The sequence below is a fragment of the Magnolia sinica genome, chromosome 12 (genome assembly GCF_029962835.1).
Source record: "Magnolia sinica isolate HGM2019 chromosome 12, MsV1, whole genome shotgun sequence".
Lineage (NCBI taxonomy): Eukaryota > Viridiplantae > Streptophyta > Magnoliopsida > Magnoliales > Magnoliaceae > Magnolia > Magnolia sinica.
Window position 1 is genome coordinate 7874757 of NC_080584.1, and position 23381 is coordinate 7898137.

The 23381-nt window shown below is 42.1% G+C and overlaps 1 protein-coding gene and 1 non-coding gene across 2 annotated transcripts; both read left to right on the plus strand.

Annotated features, from left to right (window-relative positions):
- The first annotated feature begins 11367 nt into the window (after window positions 1-11367).
- Window positions 11368-19627, plus strand: LOC131220874 (tubulin beta chain-like). The gene is made up of 3 exons (XM_058215744.1): window positions 11368-11888; window positions 15588-15857; window positions 18729-19627. The coding sequence occupies exons 1-3, from the start codon at window positions 11495-11497 to the stop codon at window positions 19400-19402; spliced, it is 1338 nt and encodes a 445-aa protein (XP_058071727.1). The 5' UTR covers window positions 11368-11494; the 3' UTR covers window positions 19403-19627.
- A 2280-nt stretch (window positions 19628-21907) lies between these two features.
- Window positions 21908-21979, plus strand: TRNAD-GUC (transfer RNA aspartic acid (anticodon GUC)). Its single transcript has one exon. It is a non-coding gene; the product is annotated as a tRNA-Asp (tRNA).
- Window positions 21980-23381: the final 1402 nt, after the last annotated feature.

The following is a 23381-nucleotide window of genomic DNA, read 5'->3' on the forward strand; positions in this document are numbered from 1 at the left end:
ATGTAGGAGTATGGTTCATCATACTTTGCTAGTTTATCTATTTGTGGCCGAAAGGGAGGATAACAGAAGTACAATGAAAAAGCATTCATTGTGAGAAACGGTCTATTGGTATTCAACCAATAATATTTTACCACGTCACTTCAGTAGGGCTACGTTCAATATGCAATTCACTCCCGGACATTGGAGGATATTGAGTAGCTGATGAGGATTGGATACCGAAAGAGGTTGAATAGCGAGACTCACTGCTACTGAAGTGACATCACCAAGTTCTGTGGGCCCCACCATGATATATGTGTTGTATCCCCACTGTCCATACATTTGGAGAGATCATTTTAGGATATGGTCCAAAAAATGGGGTAGATCCAAGGATGGGGTGGACCCCACCGTAGAAAACAGTGGTGAGAGTGACGCCCACCGTTGAAACCTTTAAAAGGTCCATCGTGATTTTTATTTGAGATCCAATCTGTTCATGTGTTAACGTAGACATGAAAGAAGGGAAAACACAAATATTAGCTTGATCGAAAACTTTTATGACCCTTAGAACTTTTTAATGGTGGGCGTCACTCTCCCCACTATTTTTTGTGGTGGGGTCCTCTAGATCTTTGGATTTGACTCATTCTTTGGATCATGCCCTAATATGATCTCTCCAAATGGATGGGCGGTGCAGATACAAATCATACATCATGGTGTGGCCCACAGAACTTGGTGACATCACTTTCTTGGGGAGCGTGGTTACTCAACGGACCTGGATTTCATGCTAAAGGCTTTCACAGGAACTTTCTGCGCTGGTAACCTATGTAGCATACACCATGATGTTTTTGATAAATCCACCAAGCCCATACATTTTGCAAGCTCATTTAAAAACAAAGACTAAAAATGATCTGGATCCAAGACTCAAGTGGGCCGAAAATGGGAGAATTGAACGTCCACAATTGAAATATTCGTGGGGCCACAAAAGTTTTGATTTAGGCTAGTATTTTTGTTTTCAGTTCATTCCAATAGGAATGACATTATAAATGGTATGGATGGCATGTAAGCATCACTATCGACCTTAGGAAGGTTTCAATGGTAGGAATTTCCCAGCTCACCTTTTCCTTTACTTCAACCCACTCGAGTCTTGGATCCGGATCATTTCTGGCCTCGTCCTATAATCATCTCAAAAAGAGGAGGAACGATGTGGATTTATAAAAAAAAAACAACATGGTGGGCCCCACATAGGTTCCCAAGGTAGGAAGTTCTTTCTCGGGAAATCCTCGTCCTTACTCAACCCACCGGTAGCTAATTGCGCCCGTCAGTGGGGAGGTGAGGGATGCATGTTGTGTCTTACCTCTGCTGTCTTTGGGAATAGGCAGGAGCTTTGAGTGGCCACCGTGATGTTTTCTATGGTCTTATCCACACCATCCATCCTTTTTTTTTTTTCCCATCATTTTAAGCTATTAGCCCAAAAATGTGGCAGACCCAAGATAGATGTGGACTACATAGTGGGGATTAAACCCTTACCGTAAAAATTTATTTGACACCCAACCTTTAGATTAGGTTATACAGACCTGGATGATGATAAAACAAATTCAGCTTGATCTAAAAATTTGGTAGACCTGGGAAGTTTTGAATGGTGAGAGTTCAATCAACATCGTGTAGCCCACTTGAGATTTTGATCTACCTCAATTTTGAGTTCATACCATAAACTTATTTTTAAAAATGTATAGACAACGTGGATTTATCACTAACATCTTGGTGGGACTTACTTAGCATCCCAGCGGAAGAATTTCGTGTTTTCTTTCTCTCGTGCATCCTTCGGAGGGGTGAAAAGGCGTGCGAGAGAAGGAAACTCACCTTTTCAAACTCGCACACGTGCAGTGCATATGGGATTATAAATGCAGACAAATACAAGTAGTTTTAACATAAGCAGATTAATTTTAAAATAAATATTGTTTTCAATTATTCAAATGTTTTGTTCATATCGTTGGACACATCTATCAAATGTGTTTTATCACAGTAATGAGATACCTGTTGATTTAAGTCTATCCATTCACTAGGCAGGGCACACCATGGATGATAGTGAACAACTACTTAAAACCCTATAAATTCATAGGGTAGTTCATATGATTATCGAATTGGCATGATTGTGTATCATCTGACGTGTGTTGAGTGAGCCCCACCATAATGATCATATACTTAAAAAATCAAGTCTACCCAATTATCAGGTGAATTTGATCATAAAAAACCATGAACATCTAATCAAAACATTTGAGTTTATGTTATACCCCATGCGAATTATTTGATTACTCGAATTTTGGGATGTCTCACTTTCATGGTAGACCCACCCTGTTCGAAGATTGAATACTATGCATCAAGTGATTCCCACTATGATGATGGTATGACCCTAGAATCATGCTCACCAATCATCATGCGGGCCGGACCTTAGGAAATCATGAAGAGTTCACATGGTCGCCCATGCCATTATTTAATCACCTATATTTTAAAATGTCTCACTATCATGATGGGCCGACCTTGTAGGAGGGTTGAGTGTTATGTATTAAGTGAGTGATATGCCCCAAATCAAGCCTATCCAATTATTAAATGAATAGAACATAAAAAGCCATGGACAACTACCAAAAAACCTCCAAGTTCACAATGCAACTCTCTTCATACATGGCACATGCAACTCACGTGGAGAGTTTAGGGGGGCACATGCGACTCAAGTGCAGCTCTAAGTGACTTGAACTTGATGCTTGAATCCTAGATTAGATGTAAAAAAATAATAATAATAAAATGTAAGCTTATTCGAGTATCTAACTATTAGATTGGTGGACATTTATTGGACGGTTAAAATTCAAAATATCCAATGGCCCATAGTTCATTAACTCGGGTTCACCTGGTTAGATGGTTCATGAACCTTCACATGACATTTATTTTCTCTTACCAATTTGTCGCTTTGTAGAAAATCCAAGCCGTCCAAAAGGTGGTCCACACGCTAAGTATCACCTTAGGAGAAAAACCAAGATGATTAACCCATCAGGAAATCTACACCATTAAAAATAATGGATGATGGTCTACATAACTGTTCAGGTGTGGCCCACATAATGGGTGATATGGCACACAATTTCCTTTATGGTGGGGCCTACCTTTTGTGAATGAAAAAAGGGCTGTGTATGAAAGCTCACATCCAACACTTCTCTCCTATAGAGTTTAACTTGGAACTTATACAATAGTGATTGTTTAACACATTATATTTCAAATAAAAAGTCTCATACAAAATGATTGGTTTCAATGAATTTCAATTAAAAGCTACCAAACAGAAACTATAGATTCATAATCACATTGAATGCAGTGTAATTGTGAATTGGATTTCAATGCATTTCAAATACAAGCTCCCGAAATGAGCCCATGTGCAAGAGGTAGTTTTGTTTAAGGCCGGGTCGGCCCATCAACTTTCGGGCCTGACCTCAAAATAAGGGTTTTGTCAGTGGTCCATTAAGCCCTTAACATAAATGGCCTTTAATAAATGTCCACTTACACTTAAATTTTTTTGGCATTTCAATCATTGCTGAATTTGGGCTGGGCTCGGACAAATCCAACCCATTTCAAATTTGGGCCGGGAAAGGTCCACATGGCTCAGCATGGAGCCGTCCCACCTTGGACCCACTTGATGACAAGCGTAGTATTTTGGGAGTTAGTAAACTTATTATACAACATTTGTGTTTGGGCCCACCATAATGTGTGAATGAGATCTATTCTGTACATCATGTGGGCCCCTTCAAGGTGGGCCACACCATGTAAAAACCATCCCTAAAAAAACCTCTATAATTACATGCCGTGGCCCACCTGAGTTATAGAATGGCCTGATTTTGGCTTATCCATACCTTCCAGTGGGGGTTAGAAGACACGTAGAAAATACAGTGGGCCCCACATGTAATTTACAAGTTTTTAATGGTGGGTGTCCCCATCCTGACTGCACTGTGCGGTGTGTGATCGAGATGTCTTCGATGGGGCTGATTTTTCGGATATGGTATGAACTTGAATGGGCAGATATTATAGATGGAGTGGAGTTGATCCATACATCATGGTGGCCCGACATTTTCACTAACGGGCCTAGATTCCCAAGCCCAGGCCCATCCGACTACTTGTGAAAAAACCCGATAAGGTCAACCCCAGCCCAGCTTTTAAGCCGGTCGGTTCAGTTGGCCTGCGTCCAGGGGCTGATCCAGCCCATTGCCAACCCATAAAACACTTGCACGTTGTGTATGGACCACTAGAAAATATTTTTCTGTCATCCAACGGTTCCGATAGATTTCAATGATTGGATTGGTCTCATTTTAGAACTCTAATGATCCATCCATGATGGGAGCATGGCCCACCAATTTTTATAGACTGTAGACAATCCTAAGTCCTGATCACTCAATCTGATGGGTTCTGAAGAAATAAAAAGGACTGATACAAAAAGAAAGGAAATCCTGCAATTGAACGGTCAGAATTATCTGATCATTTTGTTTTTTGGGGCCAATGGCCCATCCAAGGCATGACCTAGAAGTTGATCGGACTGGATCTTGTACAAACATTTGGCACATGGACGAATCTAGCCCATGGATGGGCCATTCCTCAGCTCCTATTCATTGCACGGTTGGTATTCAGCGGATGATAAATCTTCCAATGGGCGGTTAAGATCATCTATTTGTTGTGATCTTTGGTGGATATCCAATGTAGAGAGGGTCATAGACAGTTACATGGCCAAGATGGATCAAAAAAAGCCCGGTCGACGACAGAAGTGATCCGGATCGTCGGACTTTAAATCAAGCGTATCTCGCAATCCGGAATGAGTTATCGGACCTAAAATATATTATTTTAGGGTAGAACGAGCAACTTTAGCTAACCAGCACAAGCCGTATTTACAAAATATCTCTAGATTGATGGCTGTTTCCCTATTTTAATTTCACTTTTACTATAGGTGGTAAGTTTTAGTTTAATTATAACGCTTCATCCGTCGGGCTTTAAGAGTTGCCAACATTAAATGAGCTTAGAATATTTAAAAGAATGGTTTGGTGAAGCCAAATATGACACTTATTATTTTTGACCGAAAACCTTGCACACCAATAGCTATTACGATCGTCTATAAATAGTAAGTTTACTATTTATAGTAAGTTGTGAATTCTAGGAGTTTTAGTTGTATTTTGATTTTGATTTCTTTACCATTGCTTAATATCCTTATTTAAAGTGTTGTAAACTCGTTTTTATTCAATCATTAATCAATTTCGAATTTATAGGATTTATTTTTTAGTTTGCTTGCTTTCTTTCTCGTGGATTCGAGAAGTCTCTGTGAGGAGTCCAAAGATATTAAAGATGTTCCATGGATTCAGAATAGTTATTCCCTTAAGGAAGACGGTGCTCGACTTCACGTCCTCCCCTGCGTCACAAGCCACACCAGCATCCAACAGATGTGATCTAAATCATGGACCATAAACCAGCTACGATTTGGATAGGTGCTAATGAATCAAACCCATGCGCCTGGTCAGGCAATACTATGCGTTGATTAGGCAAATAAGTTGGGTTTCTAGTCACGTCCACCTTGCTGGGTCTAGGCTCACCAAAGCCCGGACCAAACACGGCCTGGTGACGAACCTGACCCAGGTATGGTAGTCGATGGTTAGGCCCAGGTTGACCGAGTTGGTTGAGTTCAGATTAAAAGACTCGGTGACTCGGACCGACTGGCTCAGCACTGAGTCATGTGGAGGCGTAACCATTCGCTGATGTGGACGGATGACATCATCTGGATGGGATCCACCCCGTTCATCATTAGGTGCACTACCACGTATTTAGATCGGTTCCGAAAATCAATTCAATTCATTGCTTAGGTGGGCCAAACCATTGGGATGGTTGAGATAGGAATGGCTGCGGTTAAAATCACCCAAAATATGTGTGGGGTCCACCTTCACATGCGTATGTCGTCCAATCCATTCATCTGACGCTTTCACAATAATAAATGACTTTCCCAAAAACTAGTATATACCAAGACTCACGTGAGTCACATCACGTGAATTTGGAGTTTTTAGGCATGTATTGATACTATTTCTTGTAGTGTGGCCCACATTAGCATTTGATTGGATTTATTTTTAATATTAGTGGTAAATATTTTTCGTAGGACCTGATGGACGGAGTGGATCTGATGAAAATTCTCACCATCAAGTGGTGTTCGGTTGGTTGCAGGCCCACCTTCTGTAAGCTACGTGTCGCAGTCCGCTTTCCAAATGACGATGCTTGATTGCGAAAGCCATTAGTGCGATCCAGTACAGCCAGGTGGGTGAGACCCTGACCGTAGGTCCTACCTTCATGTTTGCGTTCTGTTATGACAGCTAATTCAAGGAATGGTCCCAAAAATGAAGTGGATGTAAACCTCGGGTGGACCACACAATAGAGATTGAATTCCTACCGTTAAAAGCTTCTTGGGGCCACAAAAGCTGCAATTTGTGGTTTCCTTTCATCTAGGTTTTTGGGTTCCTTGTTAACGGCTTGGATGACAAATAAGTATTATGATGAATCTTAGGAGGTTTTTAACTGTGGCCGTTTCAATAACCATTATTTCCTGTGGTGTGGCTCACATGAGATTTGTATTTTTATTTTATTTTTGAGACTATGCTATGAAAAAAATCTGACAAAAAATAGATGGACCGCATGGATATACAATACATAAATCAAGGTAGGCACCGCAACCCACGCTTTGGCCACCATGATGTGCATGTTCCCCTAACTTATTTTAATTTGAAAGCCATATTCAACCCGGTTCAAAATGTCCCTAGTAATCAAGGAATGGTAAGTGCTTTTCTTTGTGTAGATTCTATTTCAATGAAAATTTGATGAGTTAATCCACCTACTTTGAAATAGGGGTGTACATCGAGTTGATCCAAGTCAAGCTGGCCTTAGCTCGACTCAGCTCGAACACTGGCTGACCTCAGTTTGAACTCGGCTCGATCCTCGAGCTTGACTGGCCAGCTCAGCTCGGTTTGGTCAGTAGCTCGGGCCAGCTCGGGCCGAGTTCGAGCCAAGATCGAGCGAGTTCGCCATTGAGGCATTTCCACAAACACCTGAACTGCAACTTCAAAAACCTACTGTTTTACAAATAGAGGCAATGATGTAACGGGTATTTTATCAAACACCTTCTAAGTAACATAAAAATCAAAAAAAAAAATAATAAAAGAAGAGAAAAAATGTATTTGTTTAATGTACATACCTTGCCTGCCACCAACCAAACCTTCCTTGCCGCCAGCCACATTTTGTTGAGTTATTTTATCAAACAGTTGGTGAGCAACATCAATGGTAAAGTAATCGAGAAACCAAACTGGTTCGATTTGAGTTCGATTCAAGCTGGATTCGATCCGAGTCAAGTCGAGCTAGGGCCTGCTCGAACTCGGCTTGAACACATTTTCGAGCTCAAAAAATCAATTCAACTTGGCTCGAACTCAACTTTGAACCGAGTCGAATCGACATTTTTCGAGTCGAGTCGAGCGAGCTAACCGAGCTAGCTCAATTTGTGTACACCCCTACTTTGAAAATTCTTCAAGCTCTAGCAAATAGACCAAACTACTTTTTCAAAGAGAATCTTCTATCACAATAAGTATACTTGTGATTGTGTGGTTAGAAAGAGAAAATGAAAACCGATATTTGCTTTATCATGTATCAAACGTGAGGTACAAGCAAATATAACAACTTTAAGTAGTATCAATACGGTCACATGAATCTTAAATGCATGAATGTGATGTACCAACAAATATGTGGTTCCTAATGGGCATAGCCCAAAAATAAAGCAGTTCCAAATATCAGGTGACCACACCACATCAAACGGTATCAAGAGGTTGGGTGGCAAATAAATGTTATAATGGGCGTTTCTAATGTTAGACATTCAATTAATACTTCTTTCCTATGATGTGGTCCACCTGTGATTTGAACTTGCCTCATTTTGGACTCATCACCTAAAATAAAAGGGCAAAATAAATAAATGATATGGATAAAACATATATATTATAGTGAAACTTAGGTAGCTTTGACACCAGCTAGCCAAACCACCTTGGAGGGCCTAAATCCAATGGCTAGGATTCCCACTAACCTTATTATAATACTTGGATATCTATTAGAGCAAAGCTCTTTAAAATAGTGGCCTAATAAATCTTTAAGTCAAGCACTGAAATTTAAAAAGTGTTCCAATCCTTTTTTTAAAAATATTTTTGAACCCACCATTGTGTGTATGTCATACAATCTATTCATTAATGGTTTCTTTGTGAAATTTGGCCTCCCCCATGACAAGGCTGATCCAACCATTAAATGGCCACGATGTGATTTTGAGGTTTATGGGTGCTTGCTTTATTTATTTATTTTTTCTATGGTGGGGCCACCTAGTGGTTGGAACGGCTTGAATTTTGGTGAATTTTATTGATATGGTAGTTACAATGGGAGTTAATTCTTAGATTAGATGTCACCCATTGCAACTCTACAATTAGAAGCCATGTTAGCACCTGAGATAGAAAATGAGGTAAATCCAAATCTCGTGTGGGCCTCACATCAAGAGGAAAAATCCCTAATGCTAAAATCTTTTTGGGTCCACCATGATATTTATATGATATGCAAATAGATTATTTTCACTTGGATAATTTGAAAGCATAAAATTTTTAGCTCAATTTAAAGTTTTTAGGTGCTTAGCTCTCAATATTTTCTATTGCGTGGCCAGTTGAGTTTTTGATCAGTTAGTATCTTAGTTTCATGTCTTAAAATGAGGTGGCAAAGCAGATAATTGGGTCATCAGTTTTTTTTTGGGGTTAACTTGTTAGTACGCACCCACTGTTAGCCACCCTGCTAGGGAATCATACCAAGACCTTTGTGTTGAAACAAGCGTATCTTCACTCAGTCCACCACTTGAGCTATGGATCAAGGTGGGTTAATAGCAATCTGCATCCAATCATATTACAAATAATGGCTAGGGTGGAGATGGGGATATGATGTATGTATTTTGTTCACACCATTCATTCATCCATTTTGCCCGCTTATTTTATACCGTTAGCTCAAAATTGTAGTATATCCAAAGCTCAAATGGACCACAACAAATAAACCGTGAAGATAATGACTTCCACTATTGAAGACTTCCTAAGGCTCTCAATGATGTTTATCTGTCATCCAACCTATTTATATAGGTTACAAGCAGCCTGACGTGTGGAAAACACAAATATCATCTTGATCTAAAACTTATTTGAGGCCACTTGAGCTTTGGATATACTTCTAGAAGTTTTCAATCTTCCTTGGATATGCTTTTAGAAGTTTTCAATCTTTGGCCACTTAAGGTTGGGATATGCTTCTAGAAATTTTCAATCTTTGGCCACTTAAACTTTTGATATGCTTCTAGAAATTTTCAATGGTAGACACTATTGTTCCCACCGTTCCAAGTGGTATGGTCCACTTTGGCTTTGGATATGATTTAATTTTGGGCTCATGTCTTAAAATTAGAGGTGGGCACTAGACGACTCGATCCGGCTAACTCGACTCGTCCGATTCATTCCGATCTGACTCGACTTGAACTGAATAGGTGAGTCGGTTCAAACCGAGTAGACTTCGCTCAATCCGAACTCAAACTAAGTTGAGTTCGAGTTACCTAGTAACTCGACCCAACTCGACCCGAAACTTAATCCGATTAGACCCGACTTAATTCGAAATCTGACCTTCTAACCCAACTCGCCGCACCCTATCCTGACCCGATCCCAAAATCTCTCCCTCCCTCCTTCATCTTCCTCTTCTAAGCCCGACCTCTCTCTCTCATCCTCCTCATCTTCCCAGCCCGACAACCACCCACCACCATCACCCTCCTTCTCCTCCTCTCTCTCCTCTCCACTCTCTCGGTCTCTCCCTCCCTCATCTCTCAATCTGACTCGATGTCAACTCGACACAACTCGGTACTTCTGATTGGATCGGACTCGGTCCGGATCAGTCCGGGCCAGACCGGACTTGGATCGAGTTAAGTATGCTGGACTTGGTATCGAGTTGGATCGAGTTTGGGTCAGGCCTATTTCAAAATTGGATCGAGTCAAGTCAGCCGTAACTCAGCCGTAACTCGGTCCAAATCTACTCAGATGCCCAACTCTACTCAAAATGAGCTGAAAAAACAGATGGACTGTGTGGATAAAACACATCCATTAGGGTGGTCTCCACATAGTCCTCATACAACATAGCTAGACCTGTCGGTGTCACCATGAGATCCACCTCCTCCACTGTGGTGACATTGTAAAAGCAGATGAATAAGGAATTCATTTTTATTTCAGCTATACAGCCGTATGACAACAACCGTTCGTTGTAGTGACGCTTTCACAGCATCAACGTCCATACTGACAGGCCAGATGAACGGCTAAGATCACGAGAAAGTGGGCCCCACCTATGAAAATATCGGCTCACAGCAAGGTACCATTTGTCCGGATGCGAGAGCATACCTACCGATTAATGGGTGTGGCCCAATCGTTGGGCGAGGCCCATTCCTTCATCTGCTGGGCCCAACCTAGTACGTGCCTTCGCTGAAAATCAGTCCTGTCCATTCGCCCACGCATCTACTTAGAATGTGGAATATGGACCGTTGATCAGCCTCGCCTATTTCATAGGCAAGTGGCCCACCTAATGAACATACCAGCCTGATTTCTAGCGTATGACACTACATGTTGTCAACTACCAGATGAACGGCCTGGATCTTTCTTACTCAGGAACTACACTCTCAGGTGGCTACTCTGGCCATCAAATTGCTGATACAAAAGGAGATGATGGAGCCGATGGGCGGACGCGAATTTTGTTGCAGGGAGCCACTGCAATAAAATGTTGTGGGGCCCACCGAGATGGATGTACTACGACATCCACTCAGTTCGTCGTTTCCCCCTATCATAGCTGAGGACAAAAACCAAGGCCGATCCAAGTGGGCCCCACCAAAGGAAACGTAGGGATGACGCACACCATTGAAACCTCCTTGTGGCCAACAAAAAATTTACATCTGGTGGATATTTGGATTTTCATTTAATCCTAGTGGGACTCACCTAATGAACGGCTTCGATGGCTTATAAACATCATGGTGGACCCCAAGAATGTTACAAGGATCACCGTTCCCATCTCCACCGTTCCCTATGGTGTGGCCCACTTGAGATTTTTACCTTCATGATTTCTGCTGTAAAATCATAAAATTATATTTCTCAAATGATGGACGAAGTGGATGCTACAAAAACATAACGGTGGGCCCCACAGAGCGTTTGTTCTGCAAGCGCTCACTGATGGCGGGTACGCAGTTTCGGATATCCCGCGGTATACTATAACCTATCGCTCCTATGAACTCCCCTCAGTTTCTTATTTTCCGTCCTCCTTCCGCTCATTTCTCTTTCTCCGTTCCCACCGAAACCACTCTCTACCAGCCCCGGTTTTCCGTTACCCCAGCGCCGGTTTTCTGTTACACCAGCCCCTGTTTTCCGTCCACCTCCGTTATTTCGAGAAGATGAGAGAGATCCTCCACATCCAGGGCGGGCAATGCGGCAATCAGATCGGGGCCAAGTTCTGGGAGGTGATCTGCGACGAGCATGGCGTGGACGCCACCGGTAAGTACAACGGCGACTCCGATCTCCAGATCGAGCGCATCAACGTCTACTACAACGAAGCGAGTGGGGGCCGCTACGTCCCGCGGGCCGTGCTTATGGATCTTGAGCCCGGGACCATGGATTCCATCAGGTCGGGTCCGGTCGGGCAGATCTTTCGTCCTGACAATTTCGTGTTCGGGCAGTCGGGAGCGGGGAACAACTGGGCCAAGGGCCATTACACGGAGGGTGCGGAGCTGATCGATTCGGTGCTCGATGTCGTCAGGAAGGAGGCGGAGAATTGCGATTGCTTGCAAGGTTTGGAAATTAGAGTTCTTCTGTTTCTAATCTCATATTTTTTACTGTATAATTAGCGTGGTGATCTGGATCGTTGGTATGGCGGGCCCTTTGGTGGACGGGGGATACATCCCCAAAGGGCTCCTGCGAGATGAAAGTGCAATCTTGCATTTGTTGATGAGAAGTAGGATGAACACTTGCAGGATTAGGATTCTGGATCGTATTGTGAGATCTGTGCTGCTCATCAGGTGGGCCACAGTGTGTATGTGCCGTAAGCCGAAAAATCTGTCTGGTGGGGTTGCACATGAGGATTTAGGGGTCGTTTGGATGGTGTTAAATGGGGCAAGTAGTAAATGATTTACTAGCAAATCATTTACTACTTGTGTTTGGATACTTTTTTTTTTTGGTAGTGAATCATTTACTACTTGTAAATGATTTACTAGCAAAGCCCCCTTCTCATTTACCAGCAAAAAGGTGAGTTTTCATTTACTAGTAAATGAGGAGATGACAATGGCTTTTTTTGAATGATAGCCAATAAAGTTGATTTCATTTATCATTTACAGGCTATCCAAACACTTTAAATGATTTACTAGTAAATCATTTACAACTTAAAGCCAAACAGACAGGCTGTACGTCATTTACAGCGTTTAAGTGATTTACTAGTAAATCATTTACAACTTAAACCATTTACCACCATCCAAACGACCCCTTAGCATTCGGAGGGAAAAAAGAACAATCTTGCACTTTTTGACGAGAAATGTGATGGCTACTTGCGGGATTAGGATTCTGAATCCTATTGTGAGATCCAGGCTGTTCATCAGGTGGGCCGCACAGTGTTTGTGCTGTGAGCCCAAAAATCTTGCTGGTGGGTGTGCGATCAGGACCCTGAGGAAAGAAAAGAGATCTCTCATTTTTGGATGAGAAATGCGACAGCCAGTTTTGGGATTGGGATTCTTGAATCCTATTATGAGATGCAGGCTGCTTATCAGCTGGGCCACGCCTTGTGTATGCTGTGAGCCCAAAAATCTGGCTGGTGGTTTTGCACATTATGATAATGAGAAAAAAAATGCAGTCTTGCCTTTTTCGATGAGAAATGTTATGGCCATCTGTGGGATTATGATTCTGAATCCTGTTGGGAGATCCAGGGCACTCATCGTGTTGGCCACACTGTGTTTGTGCTGTGAACCCAAAAATCTGGCTGGTGGGTGTGCACTTCAGTTGGGCATTGGTGTGTATGTACTGGAGCCCAAAATATTGGCTAGTCTGGTTGTTCGTTGGGTGAGTCCCATCGTGTAAATGCCATTTCCCAATAATCGGGCCATTCCCGCTTCCCAGTCGCTCCCATTAGTGGATGGGAAGAAAAATGGCCCATTGGAATGAATTGACCTATGATCACATTTGATGTGTATGTGTAAGACTCCATTAGGTGGGCCACACGTGATCATCATTCATTAGTTTAGATATGACTGTTGGATTATTCAGATTGAGCAATTCAATAGGCTCCACTACAATTGTGATCATTACATATGGGTTTGGGGCGGGATGCTTGAATTGTGCTCCCTATATATAGTTATTAAGCCGAATATGGAAATTTATAGTGTAGAGCATGGTGTGCTGTAAAGGCCGTTACGTAAAGGTAACGGTGGCAACTGTTACACGTTATGGGGTCTTAAAGGCCATAACAGCCGTTATGGAAAAAAAATTACCCGTAATTGCCGTTAACGACATATTACGTCCCCTATAAAGGCCATAACAACCCCGTAATTGTCTGTTATGGGGAATATACAGGTTTTCCATACTTTTTAATCAACATTACGGGGCAAATACAGGTTTTTGGGATTTTTTTTTATCAATAAAAAAAGAGACCGTAACAGCCATTACAACCCGTATCGTAAGGATAACGGTGGTGGCCGTTACGGCTACCGTTATCGTTACAGAACACCTTGGTGTGGAGACCCTTGAGGGTAGAAGTATGATGGGTAAGTTTCTTCAGCCTTCTTTCCTATAAATACATGTCTTGACCCCCTCACCAACACACGAGAGAAAACCCTAGTCCCATTGAGAAGTTCTCCTTAAGGGTGTAAAGTGCAGAAGACCAAGCATTCCTCTCGGCTACATCGTGGCATCGGGAATGTCTTCCCTTTTAGGTGCACCTTAAGATTTTAATGTAAAATCCCCATTATTGATTCATAGATGATCCATTTATTCCGCAGTATTCAGATCGCAGTATGTGTAGTGGACCTGATAACAGTACAATCCTGGTTTTTGGCCCATGATAAGCACCTGAATGTGTCACTCTCATGCTCCATTGGCACGTGGGGGGAGTTAATTCCTCTGTGGGTATCCATACCTGGGCTCTTTTCAGACAAGCTAATGGCTTCTGTAGGCTGCCTTAAGTGGAGTGAGCTTGTCCACCTTATTAGATCCTACAGAAAGATGGAGTCAAGACAGAGATCTGAGTGATTTTCCTGTCCAAATCAGGGATGATTCTTTTTTTTTTTTTTTTACACGCACACACACCCCACACACTCACGCTAGTGGAATTTCACCACCTATGGGTACTTGAGCCCTTGACCGGGTGTTGAAACTCCTGAGAGTCTACCACCCGAGCAAGAGTAGCCTTCATTCGGGTATATATATTCGAGAATTTACCTGATGAATGTGTCATCAAGATAGTACTAAATGCCCACTTTGTCAAATGTGTTGGATATCTGAGCGGTACATATGGTGGCCCCTTTGTATGCAAAATCACAATGTTCACTCCATCAGCTGCCTCAATCCGAAGTAATGGACGGTTTGAAAAGACTTGTCAACGGTTCACATCTAATGCACATGTGCAGGCCGTTTGATGAATAGAAGTTCCTGATTTCAGGTATTGTCATCTTAACGTTTGGGGCTGCCTTATGTATCGCTCTGGTATTCCAGACACTTTTCAATTCAGGATACATCATTAGTGCTAACCCGAAGAAATGAGTAATGATATGACTTTTATTTGGTTTTGGTCAACTTAACATACGACCTTCTCTAGTGCCAAATGTATCACATGCATAGGAAATGCCAGCTGTGCAATAGGCGGGGCCTCCATGAAGATAACCTGGTCCATATCAGGTTGGTCTCCTCTCATCAGGCAGGCTACATGAGTATGTTGAATCAAACTATCAGCAGCTCTGAATTAAACTGTCCATTGTCACAGCACAGGGTCGCTCATCTGATTAGTAGGCTGCATGTTTTTTTTTACGCCATGTGATCTTCATCTTGGGCCTTCCTTTTTCATGGGTTGCATGTCCTCTGCACATGATATGCTGGCATGTGAGACGGTTGGTTGTATGTGAAGCTAATCTACAACCAGTTGTAGGTGGCCATGACTCCACAGAAATATCATGAAAATGAGGAAGTTTTGTGTAACCAACACATGGACTTGTATGGTTTGGAAAGGTGTGGTAAAAGAGTACTTGCTCATATGTCCATCTGAGCATGGCTGCATCAAACCCTATACAAAATTATTCTCCCTCTCACAACCGTTCTGGTGGTTAGGGATGAGGAAGCACATCAACCCTCCGGGCCACCATGCAAGGACGCTCTGAATATTGCAATGTAAATTTTTTTTTTTTGTTATTCTCTCTCCTGTAATATTCGCCTTATTGTTGATCAGTTTTGTTTATCGTCTTGTTCTGTGTGTTCAACTAATACTCTTTTTAAAAATCTTTTTTTATTTGACAGGATTCCAAGTATGCCATTCTTTGGGTGGAGGTACTGGATCTGGCATGGGCACCCTTCTCATATCCAAGATCAGGGAGGAGTACCCAGATCGCATGATGTTGACGTTCTCTGTTTTCCCCTCACCCAAGGTCTCTGACACTGTCGTGGAGCCATACAACGCTACCCTTTCTGTTCATCAGCTTGTTGAGAATGCTGACGAGTGTATGGTCCTTGACAATGAGGCCCTCTATGACATCTGCTTCCGCACGCTCAAGCTCGCCACTCCTACATGTGAGTCAAATTTCCATGCACTCTACCTGTAGCCATAGAGTTCTGATAGTACCTCTTGATAAGGCATCCTATGCTATCATCTTAGTTATCAAGCACTCATCCCCCCTTCACGTGGCATGTATGTATGAGATTTTGGCCATGCAACTGTTGGGCCCTACAATGACAGGTACATCAACAATCACACTGGTTGGGTAATCCCTGTCATTGATTGCGGATTACGATTGCGCAGTCGACAGAAATATCTAATGAATAGTCAGCATTCATAGGCATGTGTCCTCCAATTGGCAGATAGGATCATCTGGCTGGTGTAAGTTAGACATTTAGTCCAAGCATGCTAGGGCCTGACATAAAATCGGTATGAATGTCATACATGGCTACCACATCCCACAGAGATTGCAGGCTTGATAACTAAATTAGATACCGTCCTGCAGTTTAGGATCTTTTTCCTGTGTCTCATATTTTTTAGATGAGTTTTGCTAATCCCACGTGCATGCAATAAAGTTCATGTACAAGTCCGACATGTGCAAAGATGGCACAATAGGTCCAAGATCCAATCCATCCATGAGAATGGTACTGCTGCCTTGATGCCCTAGCCCAAGAATCAGTTTGATCCACTGGTTTTGTCTGTCAAAGTTTGTGAAACAAATGTACGGCACTGAAAAACTTGGCTGAAGTTTTCTAACCCATCCATCTGTTTCCACTGGGGTTCACTAGCAGATTGGACCAGAATTTATTTATGAGAAAACATATACATGGTTGGACCAACTTGATGGATGGATTATATCTCGGACGTATGTGCCATGCTAGCACATGTGTATCCACGATCTTTATTGCATGTGTGCGCGCTTAGTAAAGCTCTCTTTAGATAGCGCCTAGTTATGGAGGAAATGATTCATAACTTAGTATGTTCAATGAAAGAAACGCAAATGTGTGCCTATTTTGTTTTAAAGAATGATGAAACAGTAATTCAGTTGTACAAGTGGGACGGGACCCATGGTTTATTGATCCAAACTGCTGATATGAATCATATGATGGCCCATACTCACCAAGAATTTCCCAGATCTGAAAATCCTAGCTATAGAGTATTTGACCCATGTATATTCTTTCTTAACTGTCTATTTGTTGGCCATCAATTGAAGAGTTGTATTTTCCCATCCTGGAGATGTTTTGGGTGCACTGGCTATCCACATTGAGTTTCCATAGTATCAATGGTTTGTTACGTAGAAACACGAGTCCCCCTTTTACAAATGAAAACTGAAATGCTACTATGAAGACCCATGTTGAAAAAAAAGAAGACCCGATCAGATTTATCTAATCTAGAGGAAAATTCAACTGGATCATAACTTGGTCAATTCGACTCTATCTGACAGAACTTGTAAAAACTCCAAAAAAAAAAAAAAAACTCACCAAAGAAACTCGACTCTGTTTTCCACTACCCAACGGTATTGATAATTTCATATATTATATTTACAGAGTCTTTAGTGTCCAAGAATTGAGAAAACTCGTCAAGATACTCCTAGTTGGTAGACTCTAGAGTTGAGTATTTTTCAAATTTTAACTAGGGGACCGATTAATGTATGCCTTTTTTTTAGTTTTTATATCAGCAGAGTCCAATAATGATACAAAACAGGGCATATCAGATCTGCATTGTCCAAAAATTTCTTTTAGCCCAAAAATATTTCAAAAATTTCAAGAAATACTAAAAAAAATATAAAATACCAAAATCTATCAGAATTTTATTTATTAATTATTTGGGTGTATATAGCATGTTTATTGGTGTATTAGACCTTTGGTAAGGATGTTGTTTGTCAGCTTGACAAATTGAAAGAATAACCAAATAGGCCATGATCAAACACAAATCAAGTATGATTTAGTGGATTAGAAGATGAAAAGGCAATGGTTTACTCCCTCTGATTTTCCCAAAATGGTTAATTACTCTTTGTTCAACAACTCACTCAAATCTGTGTTTCGATTATCAAAATATGCCCTCGATCTAGTTTAAATGAATTTCGATGCCTTCTTCCATGGCTGAAGTGAAGGAGAGAAGTGGTAAACAAGAGAAAAATTGGAGAAGTTTTTTTTTTTTTGAAAAGGGGGGCATTATGGCACGGTTGGCCCTTATTGGTGCTGATACCATAGTTCGGAAACCCAAAAACTCCACACTGCTGGACATTCATCCGACTCGAAGACTCGACCCAACTAAACTTGATAGTTAATGAATATGAATTAAAAATATTTGTAATAATGAAGAAGATTAAAACAGTCATTTCCAATATAAGTATTATAAAATAAGAGATCTAACAGCGAATCATTGCTTGGTCTGGCGGTAGAGGGCCTACTTCGTCTCTGTTAGATCTTGGCTTAAAATCTTCTACCAGGCTCTTTTTACATTTTATGAAATAATTTTACATTCCGAGTGACTTGGCTTGAGTCACTGCAAGATGTGTTGAGTTGACCAATTTTGTGAGTCAACCAAGTTTGCGAGTTGACTCGATGAGTCTGAGCAAGTCTGGACTGTCAGCCTCAAAACCAAGTTCCCTAAGGACTCGGCTTGAAATCCTGCCTAGCCAACTCAACCGAGTTTCAAGTCAAGTTGGCGAGTTCTAGAACTATGGCCTATATATAGTTAAGATACGGCTGTATCGTAACAGATTTTCTGATTTTTTTTTTTTTTTTTTAACCACATGCACACACACCCCACACACTCACGCTAGTGGAATTTCACCACTTATGGATACTCGAACCCTTGACCAAGTGTTGAAACTCCAGAGAGTCAACCACCCGAGCAAGAGTAAGGATCCAACAGATTTTCAGAACCTTGACGCTAATACATTCTCCCCACATCTTCTATTGATTGTTTCCTTGTGTCAGTTGGTGATCTCAATCACCTCATCTCTGCCACCATGAGTGGCGTCACATGCTGCCTCCGCTTCCCGGGCCAGCTAAACTCTGACCTCCGAAAGCTCGCCGTCAACCTAATCCCATTTCCCCGCCTCCACTTCTTCATGGTCGGGTTTGCCCCCTTAACATCGAGGGGCTCTCAACAGTACCGGGCCCTCACTGTGCCCGAGCTGACCCAACAAATGTGGGATGCCAAGAACATGATGTGTGCAGCCGACCCACGGCACGGTCGCTATCTGACGGCCTCAGCCATGTTCCGCGGCAAGATGAGCACCAAGGAAGTTGATGAGCAGATGATCAACGTCCAGAACAAGAACTCGTCCTACTTCGTCGAATGGATACCGAACAACGTGAAGTCCAGCGTCTGCGATATCCCACCCAAGGGGCTGAAGATGGCATCCACGTTCATTGGGAACTCCACATCAATCCAGGAGATGTTCCGGCGTGTCAGCGAGCAGTTCACCGCTATGTTCCGGAGGAAGGCCTTCTTGCACTGGTACACGGGAGAGGGCATGGATGAGATGGAGTTCACTGAGGCAGAGAGCAATATGAACGATCTGGTCGCCGAGTATCAGCAGTATCAGGATGCAACGGCAGACGATGAGGAGTATGAGGAGGAAGAGGAGGAGGAGCTGGCTGGCTGAGGTATCTCTCGTCTTGAATGTTATGCTCATTTGAAATTTGGCTGTCTGATTGTATGGGGTTGTATGAGTGTTTGGTTGAGACTGTTTTGTGATATTTGACCCATTATTTCAATGGCTGTGACATTTTATGGATGTTGTGTAACCTATGGATTGCTCTGTTATCATTTTAATGACCTGAAACCTGAGTTCCCTGAAGTGGGGGCCATGGTTGGGCTCTTTTAGCTATATTGATCTGATAGTATTAATTGCCTTGGGTTGGATGATTAGGATCTTCTGTTTTATGATCATTTCTTACATTTTTTCTTTTCTTTCTAGGAATGGCAATGCTTTGGGTAGGGAATTGCCCATATCAAGATTAAGTAATCCTGATTTTGGCGGCCATCCGACGCGCTGAAAAGCTTTGGATAATCCGTTCCGTTGGTGTTAGTTGTCCTCCATGGCTAACGGTCATGATGATCTTGCCAAGCAATGTCCATCTTTGATGGGAACTTTCTCAATCACAAGCCATCCCTTTTTCACTCTTTGCACATTTTTTATTTTGAGAAATGATCACACGTGCCACTTGTGCAGTAAATCAGCACCATGAAATCCGTGGGCCCTCTGATGAAGATTACCCGGGAAAAAAAACCAGACCCGTTTGCTCATCAGGGGGGGCATTGAGTTGGAATCAACATGTGTGGCCCATCTAGTGAGCAGATCGAGGGTGATCTTCATGGTGGGGCCCACAATTTTCATGGCACTGATGTCCTACACAAGTGGCTTTTTGGCGGGAAGGATGGAATGGTAGGATTGCCTGTGTGTGTATGTGATCAGGCTTCTTTTTCTTTTTAGTACGGTGTGTTTGGTTGTACCCAATTTTATGAAATTTCGTGATATTTTGCTCAAAGTTAGATTGATTAATCATGAAAATCATGGATATTTGGTGCAGCCAAACGCACCCTTAATGAAAAAGGTTGTGGGGTCTTAATGCTTTAGACGGGGAGAGGTATTACACATTAAATAGAGCTTTACCTGTCATCTAGATCTCCTAGATCCTACGGTCCACATTAGTTTGCAAAATCATCCTCCACGTTCAGGCCTGAAAAGGCCCACTAAAAGTCATGCTGGCATTATCCGAGATATTAGAACTATAATCTATATCTCCTTAGATCCGACGGTCAACATTGGTGCGCTCTCACAAAGGTGTTGTTGCACATCGCAGATATTCCGTACAAAATCGAATCTAATCACATAGATCCGATCCAACGGGCCACATGCTTGCTCATGTACACGCTCACGCAGGCATGAGATCCAATCCATCCATCGGAGGGGTACCAATATGTATATTCCCTGGCCCAAGAATCAGTCTTTCAGTGGGTGAACCGGCTTGATTTTTTGGGTGAGAAGATCTGGATGGTGGTGGGCCACATGATGGACGGCTGGGATATTTTGACTGCCCACACGGGCGCATGTTGTGGCGATAGTATGAGTTCATAAATTGAGTACAACGAATACATTTGTGTGGCACGTGCATGCTGTTGTGGGCATTGATTTGGTGGGCCATCACTGAAAGTATCTTAGCATTAAGTGGATTCGACTGTTGCAACCATTTATTGCGGAACTGTAAATCGACGGTGGTAAGCAACTTGAGGGGAAGAGGATAAAAGCAACCATCTATCTCCAAGAGGCAGAAATCATACTGGTTGGACCGTTAGATTTTCCAATCACCATATATTTTGGGCTAGACCCACTAGATCAACGGTTCTGATCACTGCACGTGCTTTTCAGTTGTACAGCCATTCACTTGCATGAAGCATGTAACACTAACCTCTCTATCAGTCTATCAAAAATCTCATGGATGGACCATCATAAAAAATCTCACATATAACAAAATCTCAACCATTCCTTTTGGGTCCCACAAATAAACGATTAAGAAGAGAAATGGACTAGAATCATATGCTAGTTTAGCACCATTTAAAAAGTCAGTGTCTCTTCAACCATACACATGGTATAGTTGTACGAGAATCCAGACCGTCCGAATTGTTGACCGAACTGCAGATGGGGAATAGCAGGAAAAAAAAAAAAATGCACTGAGAAGATAACATTAATCATCTTATTATTCCCTTCAAAATTGGAAAACTCACTACATCCATTCGATATAGCTACAACTAGATGGTTAGGATTGCTTTATCAGTGCAACTTTAGATATGCTCCCAAAACGGGATTCTCAATTTGGATGGTGAGGATAGTTTTCCGTAAGTGCCACGTGTAATGATGATGAGTTACCACCATTTCCAAAATGGTGCTAAAGTAACTATGTTTTAAAAGACTCAGCAACTCTAATCGGAGCTGAATCGACCCGACTCGCCTAAGTTGGGGTGCTGCCCGAACGGTTCGCATTATCTTTGGACCATACCGATTTCAGGGTGGGTAGAATCGTACGAACGATTCGGATTATCCAAAATAGGTACGATGTTAAAAAATACTCAATAATATAGAACATTTCGAAAGCATTAGCATATAGAAGTCGTTGTAGTATAGTGGTGAGTATTCCCGCCTGTCACGCGGGTGACCCGGGTTCGATCCCCGGCAACGGCGATTTTTCGTTTTAACCTTTTCTTGTGCTGTCCTCGACCGAGGATATGTATCGATCCCTTCTCCACCGTTGATTTGGATTTTATCCACACCGTCCATCCATTCCACGGCCAGTCGAGTTCTTTGGACGGGATGGTAGCCTGGCCCAGGGGCCATGACAATAGGACTGTGCCCGGTCCACAGTACCTGGCCCATGGGCAAGATAATATAGGTCCAAGCCCGTTCCACACGGGTTGGTTGGGCCCGGTGACCATTGCCACCCTTAGGCATGTCCTGTAACGCTATGGCTCATATGATCAGTGGACCATCTGATTCTTAGAACAGTGCATCTGATTGATGTGATGCATCTGATGTATGGCTCGGATGTCTCACACATGTACTGAAATAGCACATGTGGACACATGTACATGGGCTAAATTTTATATAACCTTCCAATGCACATGGTTTCATTGGATACGTTGCCATCCACGTGGACCACATCAAATATCTGGACCGTCCATTTACAGGATATAACAAGAGCATGTGAAGTTCCGTTGGGCTCAAATGAAGAATGTCAAGCCCAGCCCATGGACCAAGCTAATGCATACTTTCAATTTGGTTGGCACAATTTTAGTGTGGTATTAACTCAAAAGTTTACACTAGTCATGTGCGGCTAAAAACTGGAAAATCACTTAAAGGTCCCAACTCAAATGACTCTTATGATTGGTTTGCCATCGCAAATTCAAACTAAAGGTCTCAGTGATAGAAAATGAAGAGATTATACATTATTTTTTATCTGCATCACGTATGGTTTTTACTTTACGAGATTCAATGAGAATTTTAATAGAACTTTGACATTATTTACGTTTAGCCTTACTTCACAAGATTTAAAATTTCAGGTAAGCGAGTAAATAAATAAAGAATGAATGTATGAGAGGAGAATTGCATAAATGAACTAGAAATAAGTGTGTGCCGCTGTTATTCTTGAAATGTGTGTAATAGAACGCCGAGATGTGAGAAAAAATGGGAGAGACTAGACACCCTCCTATGAAAAAGGAATGATACGATATCCTTAATTCCAATGTTACTCCTGTTAACGGCTTTTTTGATAATTGTCTCGAGTTGGATGGGACCTAGGCACAATCAAGAATCACCATCAACTTTGGAACATCTGGCTGGTGCTATATGTGCACCTGGGACACCAAAAAACCCAAAAAACTCTCACAAATGTATCCTCCCAGCCTCTCTTGTTAACTGCCTCAGGTGCTGGCCATGGTGTGGTTTAAATAAACCAGACAGGTAGTATTTCAAAGACCTCTTGTCAGCGACATGCTCGTAAAGGTTGCTGTTAGCTCCTTGAGAGTCAGAGAAGGGTAGCATATAACAACCATATGGACAACCGTCCTTGAGGCTTATGAAGGACCGC